The following is a 17,035-nucleotide window of genomic DNA, read 5'->3' on the forward strand; positions in this document are numbered from 1 at the left end:
GTCGGGCTGGCGACGGCCGCCCGAAACCGGCCGAGGCGAGAGCTAGGAGGACGTGCGCCCCCGGGGGGGGGGCGTCCCGGGGCCGGGAGTGGCCCTGCAGCCACGTTCCCCGTTTGAGCGCCACCCCGCGGACTTTCCTGGCCCCGCCCGAGGGTGATGCGCGCCCCCTCTTCCAGCCAGGGGCGCTCGACCTAGACGCCTCACCTGGCGGGCGCCTGCCTGCCTGGGGCGCCCCCGGGCTTCCGCACGGCCAACCTGCAGCGCCGCAGGCCCCGCCTTTACGCGCCGCAGCGCCGGCACCCCGCGCCGGGAGCCCGACAGGGGCCGGTGCTGCTTCCAGGGTGCGAGGACCGAAGGGCGGCCGCGCGATCCCCCGCTGCGCGGATCGCGCTCTCCCCGTCCCCGCGACGCGTGCGGGGGCAGCGCGAGGCTGCGCGGAGGCTCCGCCCCGCCCGGACCACCCGCGGTACCGCCGCCAGCGGCCGGCTGGCTTCGACCTCCCGCGCGCACGTGCGGCACGGGAGGGCACGCAGGCCTGGGGGGAGCGCGGCGTGCATGCGCGGGATTCCGCGGACGCCCTCCCGGGCATCCCATCCCGGCTGCAAGCTAGAGACTCTGGATGCCTCAGAGGGGAACGCCGGGCAGCCCAGAGGGGCGTCTCGTGAGCTGGGTGGATCGTGGCCTCCTCGGCGCCGCGCGCAGCCTTGAGGCCTGGTCCGATTTCCTCCGCGCCCCACGGACCGATTAGGTGCCCACCGGCCATTCAGAACACACGTAACAGGCGAGCGCTGAGCGGGGGCTCCGTCCCGCAGCCACGAAACTCCGCCAGGACTTGGCTGGCCTCTACTCTCAGTCCAGCCTAGCTCACAGGGCCATTGTGAGGCGGACATGGCGCCTGCAGCCTGTCTTGAGTTCTTTACAGGAGGAAAAAAGATGATGATGAATGCAATAACATATTAACAGCAAGACATTATTGCATTTAAATCTAGCAAACTCTGTTGCAGATCTTGACGATTTTGCAACAGCCGCTGTTACATACTTGTTAACATCTGCCGGGAAATAGTCACATACCAACCAGAAGATCTTCCAGCTAATTTATTTAAAATGGGTATTCTACGTCACACTCCATCTCTGGAGAAAGGACAGAAGAGAAGCGGGCAGGCCAACACAGTCAGAGGTGACTTGCATAAAGAATTCCCTGGAAAATACCGTCCAGTTTGGCAGAAGACATTGAAGGATTCCACAGCCAAATTGGAAGAATCGCCTCTGACTGGACCTCACTGGTGGACAAGGAGTATTTCTAGGCGTTGAGTAAATACCTTCCTATCTTTCCTCACGAAGGTGAGCAGACCAGCAGCTCGGACTCCCCCTCCTTGATACTCTCTGGGGTGCAGCATTTTGGTAGAGATTTCACTCTGCCGTTCCCCAGTGGTTCGACACTGCTTCTCTCAATCTCTCCCAGCGTCTCTGTTGGCACAAACACAGCATTTCCTCGAAAAAGCTCACATGATGCAGAGACAGGCTGCTGGAGCGTCTGCTCACATCGCTTGACAACGTGCATACAGGAATGGCAGCATTGCTGTGCCGGGGCTGCATTCCCCCGTCCAACAGCGAGCGAACAGTTCAGCCCAAAGAGCAGGCCGAGAAACGGCACTCCTTCCCCGAGTCACATTCGCATTCCGTGCGGATGCCAAGCACACCCTTCAGCCCCGGCTTCCTCTCTGGTCTCACCCACCATGTGGTGGCCCATTGTTGTCTTCCCAAGGGATGAACGCACGTAGCAACGCCTAGCGGGGTGAGCCGGGTGATGGGGCAGGCACACGGAGGGAGGGCTTCAGGGGCATTGGCGGAAGGGGCCAGCGGGGGTCCGCCCACAGGGGCCTGCTTCCAGAGCAGGCGAAGCTAACACAAGAGCCTTGGATTTGGTGTTGCAAGTACTCCAAAACATCCATTTTCTCTATAGATTTGCACCCTCGACCCTCAGCATTCATTCCAAATATGGTGGAGGTTTTCAGCTTTTCATGTTTCCTTCATGCAGTTGTGCGTGGCTTGATAAAGTTCCATTTTAATAATTTGCCTCGTACTGACGGTCCAAACTCTATCTGGCGGGTCATTCATTTCTAGCAGTTACCAGCCTAATCCCCACTGCCGGGACACTCGGTCCCTTGCTCTTGCCAGTATTTATGGGATGCTGCCTGGAGGCAAGGAGGGGACGCTTGGCCACTGAGGGCTGCTGGCACTAAGACCACCCAAGCGAGAGGCTCTCGTCCATTCTGTGCCACTGCTTTTGTCTGGGATGCACTGACACGGAACTTACCTGTGACCCAGAAGCTTAATATCGAGAGAACGTCTCTACCTGCTCTGTGACTCCATTTCCCTCTTACTAACTTGCTTTGGACGACTGGTGGAGTTCAACACCGACAGGGAGCGCGTGCACCGAGGGAAGGGTGGAGACTCGGCGGCCAAGTGACTTACTAATCGGAACAAAAGTATGCCAGTGGGAGGAATAATTTAGCTATTAACTTTGCTAGTATAATGGAGCACCCACTTTTTAATGATAGGTCTTGTGCTGGGAAGGACATGCAAACACACCCAAATGCTTTGGAAATGTGTCGCGTGTTCTAGTGATCCGGAAAACTTCCTAATATTTCCAAAATAGCATCCGTCTTCCGCTAGAGCCTCCCACGACAACAGGTTCTCCCTCACAGAGCCTCTTCCTTGCCTTGTTTATCACCCTTCACTTTTTCAGCTGTCACTCCCACAGGTAGAGCTCCCTGAAAGAGCTCCGGATGCACACCTGAAAGACACGGCCAAGCCAAAGAGTTACCCAACCAGCACGCCACCATTTGAGCAAGCCCAAGGACCTCCGAGACCCAGAGATGCTGGAGGCTGCAGGTTTCCAGCGATGAAGCTGACCTTGCAAAAGAGGAAAAAATAGCTGAGAAGGGCCTTGACCTGCGCAGAAGGCGCAGGACCAGCCTCCCCACGCATCCATCTCCCACCCTGCAGTGATGAAGCCCCTCCACACAGTGGCCCACCCTCGTCCCCCCTTCCCCCAAGCGGCTCTTTCCCATCACTTTGCTTTGGCCTAAGCCCAGAGCACCCTGCAGGCTGCCTGCCAGTGATGTGGCCGGATCTACCCGGCTAACAGGCTGGCTGAGCGACCCAGGATTCTCAAATGGGTTCTTTTGTAGACGTTTGCATAGTAATGTGCCTCTTTGGGTTCCTATTTTGCATGTGTGAGAGAGAGAAACCACAGACTGCTCTGTTACGCTCGCCTCTGAACCAATCTTGTACCTCGCCTTGCATTTTGCTTTTCAGGAAGCAAGGCTGTGCGATTAGAGAGGGAACACCAGGGCCCTGCCAGGAAATGCCGGAGCAGGGAGGAACGTTCTGTCCAGGGTTCTGAGCAATGAAGCCCCCATTTCTCCTTCCTGCTCTCCTCGCAGTCGGGCAGATTCCACCCCAACTAGCAGGCACTGTCCTTCCTGACCCGCACGGACTGGTTCTGCCGTCTGGCTTGTGGGCTGAACAAGCCTGCGCCCAGTCCCTGCGCTCTCAAGATCATGGAATTCCACATGCCCCCCCGGCTGTGCGGGCCGAAGTGAGCAGCTTTATGCTACTGCATGGGGGCCGGGCCCAGCCGGGGGTTGCTGAGACAAAGCGTCCCGCAGCGGCTTTGCATGGAGCTGAGTGATGGAGCGAAGGAGCAGAGGAAAGGCTATCGGGGCCGAGAGGACCATCTGGCGCGAAGCCTCAGCCCGGGACCCACTCGCTGTAGGGCAGGGCTTCCAGAGCAGCTTTCCAGGAGGGGTGGAAAGGCGCAATGTTTGCCTTCCTCTGCCTGAATCATCTGGGAGAACGACCTGGCCTGATAAACAGGATGCTGGGCTGAAGGACAACCCGTTTGTTCAACCACAGTCATTCCGTTGTTCTTAGGAAAATAATTACCAGGGGACAGATACAGAGCAGGCCCGGCCCTGCCCACTGCGAGGCCGACGGCAGAGCCCCCACTGACATCTATGGTGCCTTTTTTGCTGCACAGGCCACGGCTGGGGGGATTTCCTAGCAATGAGTTCACTGCAGGGGGACAGGAAACACCTGGGCGGTGCTTGTTCCCAGGCCTTGCTGTTGCTGGCGGGAACAGCGGGCACTTCGGGAAGCCTGGCTGCCAAAGCATTTGCAAGCAGCGCAACACACGCCTCCCACTCACATGGGCTGCGCACGCCCCGTTTGCGATCAGAAGTTACGAGCCTGCCTGGCCGGGGGCTTCAGAGACCTCTCCCGCTGCTCGATGCAGAATGCCGGTGCTGGAAGCGAGGTGGGAGAGTGGCCGCCCATTATGAGCCCTGCCCAGGCCGCTTTCCGGGATAGGGATGGGCGGCCAGGGCAGAAACGCAGCACAGGGTCACTGACCCAGCCCAGGAGGCGTGAAGGCGAGGGCACACTGCTGCTCTGTCCCAGGACACCTCTTGGCGTGCCGTCCAAAACGGACTTCCATTCTCTGCCCGACGGGTTCCTGGAATCCTGATTCACACGTGAGCAGCGAGCGAGAGATTTCTGCGCTGTGCTCTGAGCCGGCCCGGGCTGCTCCCGCCTGGGCTTTTTCAGCAGGACCCGCATGAGCTTCCCATCCTGTCTACTTCGAGGGCTGAAGAACTGATTCTGCCGCCATCTGGTGGACAAAGGGCCAACTGCCGCTGTCGCATCTCCGGCTGGCAGCGGCAGTTTCCGGAGGAGCAGCTGCGTGCCCGCCGTAACCGTGTTCTTTCCCTTGGCCAGGTCGGGCCAGGTGTCCTCCGCTTGCAGGCTCCTGACTTGAAATGCCCCTTCGCCAGCCACTCGGGGCGGTGGCGGAGGTTCAAGCGCTCGCAAGCCCAGGCCCGTCAGGGGGCAAACGCCAACCCCCTCTCCCAAATCTGCTCAGGAAGGCTCCAGGGAAGCTCCCGAGCCTGCTTCTGGCCCATCCGAATAAAGCCTTGGGTGGCTGCCGACAAAACAGGAGCTCTGCCCCCTTTTTGCCCACGGTTTTGCTCAGCTCTGTGCAGGCTCCCTGTGGAGGAGAAGACGGCGCTCGCTCCCAAATGTTGCAAAGGCACCGGGGGGGAGGGGGGGCGTGGGACGGCCTGAAGAACCATGCAATGAAACACCCACACAGAGGGGTTTAGCCAATGCAGTTTATTCCAAAATGTCTTTTAAGTTTAGCACAACTGGAGGTAGCTGCAAAAATCACATGATCTTCCCACAAATGGCTTGAGCAGATCAGTTTATGGACACAATCCGCCAGGGTGTTTCTCCCACAGGAGCCCTTGCGCTAAGAAGGGCGGCATGTGGGACCCTCCCAGCAGATTCTGTCCTAGTTAAGGCAGGAGGAGGAGAGCTTGAAGTGAGTGTGAAGTGAAGTCTCTATGTTAGTTTCACAACAAAAATCAAATCACGCGAGATGGTTTCTTCGATTGTCAACACAACAGGCTTCCAGGTTCCCTTTCCCTCCTAAAATGCTATCACAGGAGAGTGTACTCTGCATCCCATCAGCCTTCTGGACAGGAAGAGAGAGCAGGTGGGAGCACCGACCGGAAAGCTTGCATTCCCAAAATGCAGGTTGTTCTGATTTGCCGCCATGAACACCTTTCCCTTGAGGCGGGGGAGTCTTGCTGCGGCGTCTATGCTCCCTGGCCACCGGCCACCGGGTGCTTTCCAGGAGGAAGCACCAGGCCGGCGCTGGAGGCGGAAAGACCGACGTGCCGCCTAGCCTCATGACACTTGCGCCGCTCTGCTGTGCTCCTTCACAGGCCGTGTTCACTTCAACGGGCAGAACTGCCCTGCAGGAGTGCCCGACCCCCCGCTACCAAGTCAGACTGCCCAGCTCAGGCTGACCTGCTCTGGCTGGCAGCGGCCTTTCCAGACATGCAGCACCCAGCTGGCCCACCCGGGTCATCTGCTTCTACTCAAGGGTGTGGCCTCTTTGGGGCACACAGGAATGGGCTTGTTCCACACATCACCAGACCGCAAGCTGCCACGCGTGGCACTGCCCACGCCCCCATTCCAAGCTAGTCACGCCCCAAACACCCACGGCCCAGCCTGGCCCAGCCCAGGTGTCCTTTCTCCTCCACCAGGCATAGCTCACCAGTCACGCGCCACAGGGAGCCCTGCTCCTTCAGAAGCACTGACCACAGGCCCATCGGCTGGCAACCTTGCAGAAACGTGTCTGCGCCTTGTTCCTGCCAGGACCTTGCTGCTCTGAACGGCTGTTTCTGAAAATCCGCACTCTGCCCTGGGGCCACGCGCCCAGGCAGCGGCAACCCAATCTTGGCAGCTTGAAGCCTGGCAGCCCAGGGCAGACCCGCTTCTCAAGCAGCCCCAGCCACCGCACCCCGTGTGCAGCTCATTCCCGCGCTCGTGCGCAGCTCGCAGGAGGCCCCTTCCGTAAAGCAGAGAAGCTGCAAGGATGGTCGTGAGGCCAAGAAAGGGGACGGAGGACGGGGAATGGATTGCAGCGGCCTGCAAGCACAGCCCCAAAAGCACACGGAAGCCCCTCTGGAGGAGGTCTGCAGGCACCTGCGGACAAAACTCCAAGGGCACAGAGGGAAACACCTTTCCCTGCAAGCGCATCACAGATGTCCCTTGCGGGCCCCGCCGTGGGGGATCCCCGAAATGCACGGCAGGAAGCGTGATGCGGCTGAACACCCCTCCGGCCGCGCCGCTTGGGCCCCAGGGGTGTGGTGGGCTCCAGCGGGGAGTGCCCCTGCTCTCCTTGAGCTCGGGGGCTTCTCACAGCAAGGCCCTTGCGCCAGTCCCGGGGCAGGGCGCTTGGCTGGGTCACAGCAACACTCGGGCCACACGCTCACAGCAGAGGTGCAGCTCCCCACAACTCAACAGGCAGAAGGCCGGAGAGGGTCCAGACCCCCACCCTGGGGTGCTGCTGGTCCCGCCCTCCCGCCGGCCACAAAAGCCCCCTGAGCCGAGGCCGCTGGGTGGGGGGCTTGCAGCACGTGGGTCGCCTGGCCCTTTCCAACCCCTCACTTGCCCCGATCTCACAGGGACCACCCAGAGCCTTCACGGCACACACAGAACGCCATGTGCTTGAAACGGCACGATTACCGAGAATGATTGCTGCCCATCCCGTGCTCTATAAAAACCAGGGCGTGTTACAAAAACGGTGAAAACTGGTCCGAGAAATACCTGATTGGAAACACACGCATCCTTCACCACGCAGCCCTTCCTCTAGGGACTTCTATCCAAAGACCCCTGCGGCGCCCTCCCTCTCCCAGGGGCAGCATCCGGGGCAGGTCCGCGCCGGCGGGGAGCCGAGTCCTCGGCTCCGGCAGAGCCTTCCTCTCGCGGGGAGTGGCGGCAGAACGAGGGGGCAGCAGCCCTGCGGCAGCGGTCTGGGGGGAGGCCCACTTTGCGTCAGAGCGTTTATTTCGGGACTATCTAGGCCTGCAAACAGCGTGTTCTGGAGGGTATATACACTTTGCCCAGCACGGAGGTGCCTACAGCCCCGGCCCTGGGGACCTGCTGGTCCGTGCTTTCGGCCGTCGTGTCTGCATGTTCGCAGCGGGCTTCCTTTAGCTCTTGGTGTCGCTGTCCCTCAAGAACTTAAACCCCGACGGGGCTTCGTAAAGGCTCTCCCCATCAGTGCTGAAATCGTCGTCGTCGTCGTCGAGGTCGCTCAGCAGCTTGCTGGAGGTCTTCTTGCGCCTGTGGAAGCAAAGGCAGGTCAGCGCTTCCTGCCGTATGAAAGGTCCCCAAAGCCTGGGGGGGGGCCCTTTTACAGGAGGCTCTGGAGACACCAGATGATCCGAGGGGGAGCCCCTCCCAGGCCGACAAGGCTGCAACCAGCCCGTTGGGCCCATGAAGGGACCACCAGAGTCTCCCGGGGCGCCGGAACGCAGGCTGCCGAGGGCCTCCATGCAGCTGCAGGAGGCAGCGCCGTTGGGGAGCCCAGCTATGGGCTCTGATCTCTGGACGGCGGACCCTTTGCCGGCGCCCACGCTCCCATTCCTGGAATCGGGAGGGAGGCCTCAGCCGGGACACCCTGAGGGACCCGCTGCAGTGGTGTGGGGTCCGGGAATGGAAGTGGCCCAGCAGGAAGGACCACATCTGCTGCACTGCAGGGGAAGGGGAGCCGGCCCCCACCCACGGGCAAGCAGCCGCAGAGGGGAGGGGCGTCCATGGCGCGCGCTCTTGGGGTCAGGCCGCGAGGGCCGTGGAGGCGCCCGTCCCACCTGAGTTCCTGCCGGATGGCGCTCAGCTGCCCTTGCAGCTGCTCATTCAAGTCCACTTGGTCTTCCAGCTCCCGCTGGAGCTTCTTCTTGTCGCTCTCGAGTCGGTCTATTTCCTCTTCGGCCTCCTCCACCTGCCGCTTCGTCGCCTTCAGGCGCAAACTCAGCTGGGAAGAGGGAGAGGGGCCATGAGGGCCGGCCTGGCTGCAGCTCCTGGGCCACCTGCAACGGAGGCCGCGCGGGGACGTCTCTGCCTCCGCCGAGCAGCAACCAGGCGAGCGGAGAGGCGGCAGCCGGGGGAAGAAGGATCTGCTCAGCCCCTTCCGCAAGAAGCCGCCCCATATGCGAGCGGGAAAGGGTGGGCTTGGCCTTTGTTCCGCCAAGCACATGACAGGGAAAAAGGTGCGTGGCCCTGCACGCCACGCCGTGCCCCGTCCTGCTCCAGCGGGGGCCCAGCGAGCGGCAGACGGGGCAGCCACCATTGGAGAGGCCACGGAGGCAGCTGTGCCAGAAGGCAGCGGCTCGGGGGCTTCCGAGCCTCCCCCTCAGAAAGGCGAAGGGCCGCTGTGGGAGGGGAGGGCGATGCAGCCCCGATCGGCTCGACGCTCCGGTGAAGCCCGCGCGGGCGAGCGGCCAGCCAGGAGCACCGCGGCGGCCTTACCTGGTCCTTCTGGTCCGTCAGGGAGAGATGCTCGTCATCCACCTGCATCAGGAGCTCCTTCGCCCTCCTTTCCAGACGGCGGTTGGTCAACTGCAGGTTGGCCCGCTCCCTGGGACACGTGGGGATGACCAGCGTGAGGCTGGGGCATCCTTCTTCGGCCAGGCCAGCCCAGGCCAAGGGCCCCCTTGTTGGCCGCCTGCCCTTCGCGGCAGCCACCCCACTGCCCCCAACACCTGCACCTGCAGGTCGGGGCTTCCAAGCCTGGAAATGCTACCCATCCAGCCCTGCGTTCAGCAGGGCCCCAAGGTGGCATCACCTTTGCTGGTCCGGCTTTACTGTGATTTCTGTGTGTTTCCAACATTGTGTGCTGTTCCAGCCCCCTCGCAAAAGGGAAGGGCATGCCCATTTCTTGAGAAGGGGCACATCTCAGACTAGTGAAGGGTCCAGTTCCCTGTGCCCAGCACCGCAGCCCTGAAAGCAGCAGGACTCCCTGTCCCAGGTTCCCCAGGCCTGCCGCCAGCCTGCTCACCTCTCCTCAGCCTCCAGCCGCTCCTCCAGCTCCAGGATCCTAGCTTCCATCTGAGTGAGGAGCCCATCCTTGCTGGACCGGTACGACCCCTCCAGGTGGAGAATCCGGCTTTTCAGGTCCTTGTTCTGGAGTAAGAGCACACGGGGTCATTCGGTGGATGGGTCCGTGCACCGGCCCCCAGACCTGCCGCCGTCCAGGCCAGAAGTGCAAGGGAAACTCAGCAGAGACCAGTGCAAGGCTGTCCATTTGGGCTGAGCAAATCCGATGTGCAGAGACAGAATAAGGGACATGGGCCAGTGCAGTGCTGCACTCGGGACTGTGACTGATCCAGATGGAATGTGAGAGAGCAGTGTGAGGCGACTGCAGAAAAGGCAAATGCGATTCCGGACAGGATTCACAGTGCCACCACTCGCAAGCCACAGGATGCCATTGCTCCACTTCCTTTTGGGCTTGTCCGAATGCCTCTTGTGCGGGGATAAATGGGAGCTCCTGGGCTGGTCATGGCCTGAGCCGCCTGGACGGGGCCCTGAAACGCAACCCAGCTGCCGTTCCACGCGGGGCAGCAGCTGGGTCATTTCCCCATCTCCACCTTGCTGCTGCAATCCAGCCCGGGATCACAGCACCGCACTTTGAGATGAAGCAAACACCCAGTGCAGGCAGGCAGGGAAAACGCCCAGCTCCGTTCGACGGCAAAAGGGCATGTCCCCCACAAGGGGGCGCTCTGCTCCTTGCATTGCGCTGGGCTAGCCGGAGGAGGGAGAGCCATCCCCACGGCCGCCCTGGGGGAAGTCTCTGCGCCTTCGTGCCAGGCAGGCTCAGGGCACTTTCCCCTCCCTGGATCAGTGGGGGCAAAGGGGCAGCCGCAGCGCAACCCCACCTGTCTTTCCAGCGAGATCTTGTCGCACTCCAGCTCCTGCCTGGCAGCCCTTTCCTGAAGCAGCTCGCTCCTCACTTGCTCCATCTGGAATTGCGGTGGGAGAACAAAGGCCCGGATTACGACACGGGCAGGAAACCTGAACCGAGCTGGAAAGAGTCAGGGCGGTGACTTTCACTGGCGGTGGCTGCCTGTAGTCAGGCAGGTGGCCTTGTCCCAGTTTGCTGCTTCTGGCCTGTGCTTCCAAGTTTGGGGTTCGTGCGGTTTCCATTATTGTAGGAAGTGGCCTGGAAGGTTTGGCCCAGAGGGCCAAAGCCCCCCAGAAAAGAATACTTTAAAGAGCACGGGGGGGGGGGGGCTAAGAGATCGCAGCCAGGGGGGCCTCTCACAGCCCTGGACTGGCGTGCCGCACTGGGGATCTGGCAAGGGAGGCCTGGGCAGCAGCCGGCCCCGAAGCCCGCTGGAGGGCACTGCGGGGGGCTGCAATGACCCTGCAGGACGCGCTGGGCCAGCCAATTTGGCGAGCACGGAGGACAGAGTGACCATGCGCGCCAGGCACAAGCAGCACCTCGTGGGCTCTGACACCACAGTCGGTACCTGCGTCTTGGAAAAGCCACCTGCTTCCGCCCTTCCCCAAGGCCTGGGCGTTGGGGCACACCGAAGATGCTCCCTGAATGGCTTCTGGAGGTCCATACAGAGGAATGTTCTGACCGGCAAGAGCACTACTAAGCAAGCCATTCAAGGGGCCACTTCTTGCAGGCAGAAGCTGGCGGGATGCCCCGGCCACCTGCAGCAGCTCCTCCAGGCATCCCCCTCCTCCTCCTGCGCCTGTGCCCCAGGCCCAGCCCCAGGCCCAGCTCCGACGCCAGGAGCACCAGGAGACGAACCCAGGAAACCCAGTGGCCCCCAGCTTCCCCCAGGGCCCCGCAAGCCTGAACTGCAGCTCGCTCACTCCTTGGCCTCTGCTTGACCCAAGTTGTCAGAGGCGCAGGGGCGGGGGCGCTGTTCACCGCAGCCTGGGCCTCCCCTGTTTACCAAAACAAACCCATTATTCTTCCTGGCCTTATTATGAATGCTTCGCAGACCCTGAAATGGCCTCTCGGGAATCCGTCCATCCCTTGGACATCCCAACATGGACTCAGAACAAGGCAACCTTTGTGACTCATGCATGAAATCCAGGCCTGTGCTCTAAACACCTTTTCTGTCCCGGCCCAACCCGTCCTTTATATAATGCCGCGAGGGGCGCATCACCTCCACCCTTTCTCGTTCCACCTACCGCAGGGCCGCTAAGGCAGTGGGGGGGGGCTCCGTTGGAGACCTCCGGCCTCCAGGGACCCCTGAGTTGGACGTGGTCCCGGGGGCTTTGGAGCGCTTTGCGTCCCAAACCACTGCAGAGGCCAGCGAGGGGCTGAGAGCGAGCCCTGGACTCTGCAGTTCTGCAGGCCAGGATGCGGGGAAGCTGGCCGGAGCCTCCGACGAGGGGCGGGCTCGTCCCCACTGCTGGGCGCAGCATCCGCTTGCAGCCCAATGCCACTGGAGCGGCTCACAGGCAATGGGGCGGCGGCAGGAGCGCCCAAGTACCTGTTCGCGGCACCTGCCGATCCTCTCCGACAAGACATCCGAATTGTTCCGTTCCTCTTCGAGCTCCGTCTCCAGCTGGGAGATCTTCTCCTGCAGGGACGGGGCAAGCCAGACTCAGAGCAGAGCCGCTGAAGGGCTCGGTGCCCCGTGGAAGGGGGTCACGGACGTGCCCACGTGCACCGGTGGGCACTGAGTGGCGTGAAGGGGGGCAGGCTCCAGGCCACAACGGCCAGGGCACATGCAGGCCATGCAGTCATGCAGACATGGGTCCAGTCTAAGCCAGGCTGGTTTCATTTGGCCTCAATGCAAAGGTCTTGCGTTTAAAGGGGCCAGAAGTGGGGACCAGCGTCAGAGAAGCTGCTCTTATCCCTCCGTGCTCCCCGCACAAGGCCTCATCGGGGGACGAGAGGCCTTCTTGGTGGCAGCCCCCTCTGGATGGATCCCCTTTGCAGATGATCGTGGCCATCCCAGCGTGACTGCAAACCGCTCGCTTGCTCGCCTGGCTTTTCCAAATCTGGCTAAACGTTCCTCCTTTACCACGATCTTGTTACAGTGATTAGCTGCAAGCCGCTTCAGGACTCGGCAAATATTCCGGCCCGGACAGAGACAAGGGCCTTGTCACAGTCGCCCTTCTGTCAGTCATCCCATTTCTGCAGGCAGAGCCCCCCCCCCAGCAACCCCCCCGCTACCTCCATTATCTTTGCTTGTCTGGCCCGATCTTCCTTCAAGTGGTTCTTGGCTTCCAGCTCGTACTCCAGGGCTTTCACGGTCTGCTCCAGGAGCTGCGTCCTGGTCAGAGACTCCTCTTGGGCTCTCTGGTGGTCCCGCGACTGTTCCCCCATAAAACGGACCTGAAGCGAACGGAAAGGTGGCCCGTGAGGCCCCTCCACCAGGAGCCGACAGCCACTGCGCTCCAGGAGCACCGGCCCAGCTGCAGTCAGGCGAGGGGACACGATGCTGGTCCCTCACCGGTGGGGTGAGCGGATCAGAGGCAGGCACTGGGGAAGTGGTATCCTGCGGCTACAAGCGGGGGAGGGGGCAGGGGGAGAACAGACCGAATCCTTCAGGAAGGATGCAGGCAACCCTGGTGCAGAGCAGGGCAGGCCTGTGAGGCAGGAGCCGAGCTGCATCGGCCTGTCACACGGGACGACCACGGCCTGGAACGCACGGCTCTTGGGGGGAGTGCGGTGCTCGGCCAAAGTATTTCAGGGGAATGAATTAAGCACCTCACCAGGAAACCTTCTCTGGAGGCAGCATTTTCCAGGTGGATCGATTTCCATCGTCCTGCTCCAAGAGGAATCCCAGAACAGTGAGAAAATTGCCACCCTTCACCCAATCTTCCACGCAGAATTCCTCTTGCAACTGCTTAGAACGTGGGTGCAGGGCACCAGTGCCGATGCCCTTGAGTATTTTCCCCCTGACCACCAGATGGCAGCACCCACTGGCTGCTGCGGGGAGGTGGGGGGCAGGCCAGAGGGATTCCGGAGTGTTACACGCCATGAGCACGGACAGGGAGCCACCCACGTCTGTTTGCACAATCGCAGCACAAAGACCTCCGAAATGCTCTGGGCATGGAATGGAGGGACCACAGCCTCTGCCCTGCCGGGTTCTGCATGCAATGATGGCTTTGCTGAAGGTCGCCTTCATTCACACCTGGAATGCACTGAGGACCAACTTGCAAAGCGGCCGTCTGCAGCCTTCCACTCGCAGCTGGTACATCGGAGAGCTGCAGCACTCTTCTCGTACCCCAGTGCGGCCCAAGCATGAGCGACCCAGGCGGGTGGGCAGGGAGGGCTTTGGCAGGCCAGAGCTCAGCCGGCCTGCAGCTCCCTCTGGGCTCTCCACGCACACCGGGCTCGGCCGGGGCTCGGAGGGGCGCCCCACGGGGTGCCTCCCTCGGCTGCCTCTGGCAGGTGTGCCTGTGGCGGATATAATGTGGATACTTCTGGGACTCTGCGGTTTGCCTTTGGCCTGGCCCCCGCTGCAGTGCGGTGCCCAAGAGAGTCTCCAATTTTAGATCTGGCCCTTGGCCTGAAAGAGGTTTGACCTCCGTGTTCCAGGTGAGAAGCTGCCAGGGCCAGCTAGGCCAAAGCCCTTACCTCCTCCTGCAGTTTGATGGCCGTCAGGCACGCCTTTTCTAACTCCAGGTTTTTGTCCTTCAGCTGCCTCTGCGTCTCAGCAAGTTCCCGGCGATTCTTCTCCTTGTATTCATCAAGCTGGTTCTGGAGCTCCAAGGTGGATGCCCGGGAGACCTCGACAATTTCTGCCATCTAGTGAGAAGGAAAGTGGGCACGGGAGGAGAACCAGAACCCATGACTGGGCCGGGCTCTCTCTCCCACCCGTTGTGCCACAAAGTCTTTCGTGAGGTGAATGACCTCAGCGGCGACTAAACCACAGGGCTTGGGCCGAGTCTCCTTCAGCCCGCTGGGGGAAAGCGGCCAGGAAGGCACTCTGGCCAGGGTGTTGCTTGGGGTGGACTGTGGGCAAGGAAAGGGCAGCTCCGATGCCACGCTCCTGGGGCAGCCCTTTGGCTCTCTGCAAGCGGCCCCGACCAGGAACAGCCACTGGCATTTTGCCCTTAAGTCTTGCTGGAGGCCAACTGGATGGCCCTCTGGTGCGAGAGGCACCTCAGGTCCTGGGCAAGGGGGCCACAGCCTCTGTGGGGAGAAATCCCCTGGCACAGCACCTCCCCCGGGGCCGAGGCTCCCCACCCCAGCCCCAGTGCTGGCCCCGAAAGCAGCCGCTGATGTGATCCTGCCCAGCTCATAACCCCTAAAGCGAGGCTGTTTCACTTCCTCTGCACGCCTTTCCCACCCTCTCCGGCCCTGTGTCTCGGCCGGCTGTTTCTTGGCTTCCCTCCCCGCCCGCCATCGGCTCTGGGGCAGCCCTACCTCCGCGTGCAGTTTCTCGATAGTCTTGTCCAGCTGCCGCCGCTCGGCCTCCAGCTCGCTCTTCACCCTCCTCAGCTGGTCCGTCTGGCTCACCTCGTCCCTCAGCCGGTCCGCCAGCTGCTGCTGCTCCTGGCCCAGCTGCTGGAGGTCCTTCTGCAGCCGTGGAAAGGGGCCCTCTGTGAAACGTGCAGCGAAGCCCCGAGCGCTTCGGCTCCCGGGCAGGACAGAAGCGCAACAAACGCGTGCAGAAGACAGGATGGAAGGCAGTGTGCGCAGCCAGCAGGGGTGCAGCCCTGAGCCGGGGTGACGTGGCAGGCAGATGGGGTGCGTGGGCCGGGGACTCAGGAATCCCCATCTGGTGGTGAAACTCCGAGTGACTTTGCCCCCTGCTGGCTTTCAGCCCAGCCTACCTTGCAGGGCTGTTGTGGGGATAAAATGGAGGAGAGGAGGAGGAGGAGGAGGGCGGCCACATAAGCCGTCTCAGGTTTCTTGCAGGAGAAAGCAGGGCGTGAGCAGAAGCAGCGGGGCCCAGGGACACCCCCACTCCACTTTGCGGAATGCCTGGAGAACGTGGCACGGTCGCGGTTGCCACCCGGCGGCAAAAGCCTGCAGACCCTGCCGGACAGGACGGCCACGCTCAGAACCAAGCCAGGCAAGCCCTTCGCTGCCTCACCTGGGCAGCCTCCAGCCGGGCCTCCAGCGTGGCCTTGGCGTGCGCCAGCTCCTCCGTGGCTGCTTCCGCCTGCGCCAGGGCCTCCGCCACACGCTGCTGCTCCTTCTGCCGCAGGAAACGGGTGCGTTGGAAGAGCGAAGATCCCGGACCCCTCTTCTCCCCTGCTGCTGCGGGGCCCCTGGACTGCGAGGCTTTGGCCCCCACGGTCCCGGGGCAGTCGGCTTGGGGCAGCCCGCCAGCCCGTGAGGCCATCGCCTCCTCTGGGGAGGGGCAGCGCACCGGAGCCCACCTGGTGGAAGAGCATCCGTTCCTCCATGCTGTCTCTGTCTCGCCTCAAGCCCTCCAGCTCCCAGCTGAGCGCTTCCTGCTGGCCCTCCAGCTCGCGCAGGGCTTTCTCCAGCTGCTGGGCCCGCTCCGCTGCCTCTCTTGCACGCTCTTCTGCACCGCTGTGCAGCTGCTCGGCCTCGGCCTGGGCGCGGGACAGGGCGGCCACCTCCTGGGGACACGACATTCACTTCGCGCGTCCACCAGATGCTGGCTCAAGGGGGGATCCGCCAGCTGGATGGCCCCTCGTCTCCTAACACCCTGTAGACGTGGATCGGTGTGCCCTCTGTGCCCCTTTCGGCTCCTCCAGGGCGTACCTGGAGGGCTCTGCTGGGAAGGCAGCCAGAGGGCATTCCGGGAAGGAGTCCTGCTTAGAAGCGAGCTCGGAATTCTTCTCTCCCCCAGCCCAAAATAGGTTGGAATCACGAGGTCGCAGAGGGTTTGGGTGAGGCAGGGCAAGGGGTACGAGCAAGAGCCGCCCAGGCCTGCGTGCCTGGTACTCGATCACCAAACACCTGGGGGCCTTGGCAGGCGTACGGGGGGGGGGTGCTGCACTCGGAGGAGCTGCCCCCTCAGGGGTGCCCTCCCCACATGCATCCAGAGCAGGCCCCCTCCAGTCTACCTCAGCGAAGGACCCTCTGCCTCCGGACCGGCTCCTCCTCCTTCCAACAAAGGACATCACCCTCTGGCATGGGGGCAGAGCGCTTGGAGGTGCAAACCCCCCCCCCCGTTTAAGGTGGAAGTACTGGGAATTTGTAGCACTATTCCAATGATCACCCCCTCCCCAGTTTTCTGCTTAATGGGAGACTCGAGCAGCCCCTTAAAGGGCCGCAGTGAACTCCACAATCCCTGACTGGACGGGTCGCGTCCCTTCAAAGCCCGGCGCCTGGGGGTGTGGCTGCTGGGGGGGAGTGGCGCCTGTCCCCAGGCCCTGCCAGGCCCGTGCACGTGGTCGCCCTCTCCGTGCAAAGGACGTGGTGGTGCTGCCGCCACTCCCGGAGGCAGCGAAGGTGCCCCGGCTGCCTGGCTGGCTCTCCCGCCTTCTGTCGAGCCCAGCCCCCGGCTGCACCCACCCCGGACTCGGCACCGGCCAGCCTTGCTCAGGGCGCGTGTGCCCCTCCTCGGGCACCTCGCCGAGCCCCCCGCCCACCGCCGCAGCTCGGGACCGGGCGAGGGAGGGCGCGTGTGCCGGCGCTCCCAAGGGTTAAAGTGGGCGCCCTCCTCTCAGAGCAGGAGCTGCGGAACCGGCCCGGTGAGATTCTTGCAGACCAAGGTCT

General features: G+C 62.3%; 2 protein-coding genes across 6 annotated transcripts in view; both read right to left on the reverse strand.

Annotated features, from left to right (window-relative positions):
• LOC123027656 (myocardial zonula adherens protein) overlaps positions 1–2,824 on the reverse strand; it is a 34,023-nt gene extending 31,199 nt beyond the window's left edge. Inside the window, exon 1 of one of the 2 annotated variants that reach the window (XM_044438706.1) lies at positions 1,320–2,824. In XM_044438706.1, the coding sequence (XP_044294641.1) occupies positions 1,320–1,397 (78 nt within the window). In that variant the 5' untranslated portion in view covers positions 1,398–2,824. The remainder of the gene's footprint in view (positions 1–1,319) is intronic. The other variant, XM_044438705.1, reaches the window with a different exon arrangement.
• Positions 2,825–5,163: 2,339 nt separating this feature from the next.
• CGNL1 (cingulin like 1) overlaps positions 5,164–17,035 on the reverse strand; it is a 35,569-nt gene continuing 23,697 nt past the window's right edge. For all 4 annotated transcript variants that reach the window (XM_044438701.1, XM_044438704.1, XM_044438700.1 and 1 more), the window contains exons 9-19: positions 15,724–15,930; positions 15,435–15,539; positions 14,762–14,914; positions 13,970–14,140; positions 12,560–12,721; positions 11,871–11,960; positions 10,293–10,376; positions 9,416–9,540; positions 8,887–8,995; positions 8,229–8,392; positions 5,164–7,701 (exon numbers count right to left, since the gene is read on the reverse strand). In XM_044438701.1, coding sequence (XP_044294636.1) covers positions 7,569–7,701; positions 8,229–8,392; positions 8,887–8,995; positions 9,416–9,540; positions 10,293–10,376; positions 11,871–11,960; positions 12,560–12,721; positions 13,970–14,140; positions 14,762–14,914; positions 15,435–15,539; positions 15,724–15,930 — 1,503 coding nt within the window. In that variant the 3' untranslated portion in view covers positions 5,164–7,568. The remainder of the gene's footprint in view (positions 7,702–8,228; positions 8,393–8,886; positions 8,996–9,415; positions 9,541–10,292; positions 10,377–11,870; positions 11,961–12,559; positions 12,722–13,969; positions 14,141–14,761; positions 14,915–15,434; positions 15,540–15,723; positions 15,931–17,035) is intronic.

The sequence above is a fragment of the Varanus komodoensis genome, unplaced genomic scaffold (genome assembly GCF_004798865.1).
Source record: "Varanus komodoensis strain SLA01 unplaced genomic scaffold, ASM479886v1 scaffold33, whole genome shotgun sequence".
Classification (NCBI taxonomy): Eukaryota; Metazoa; Chordata; class Lepidosauria; order Squamata; family Varanidae; genus Varanus; species Varanus komodoensis.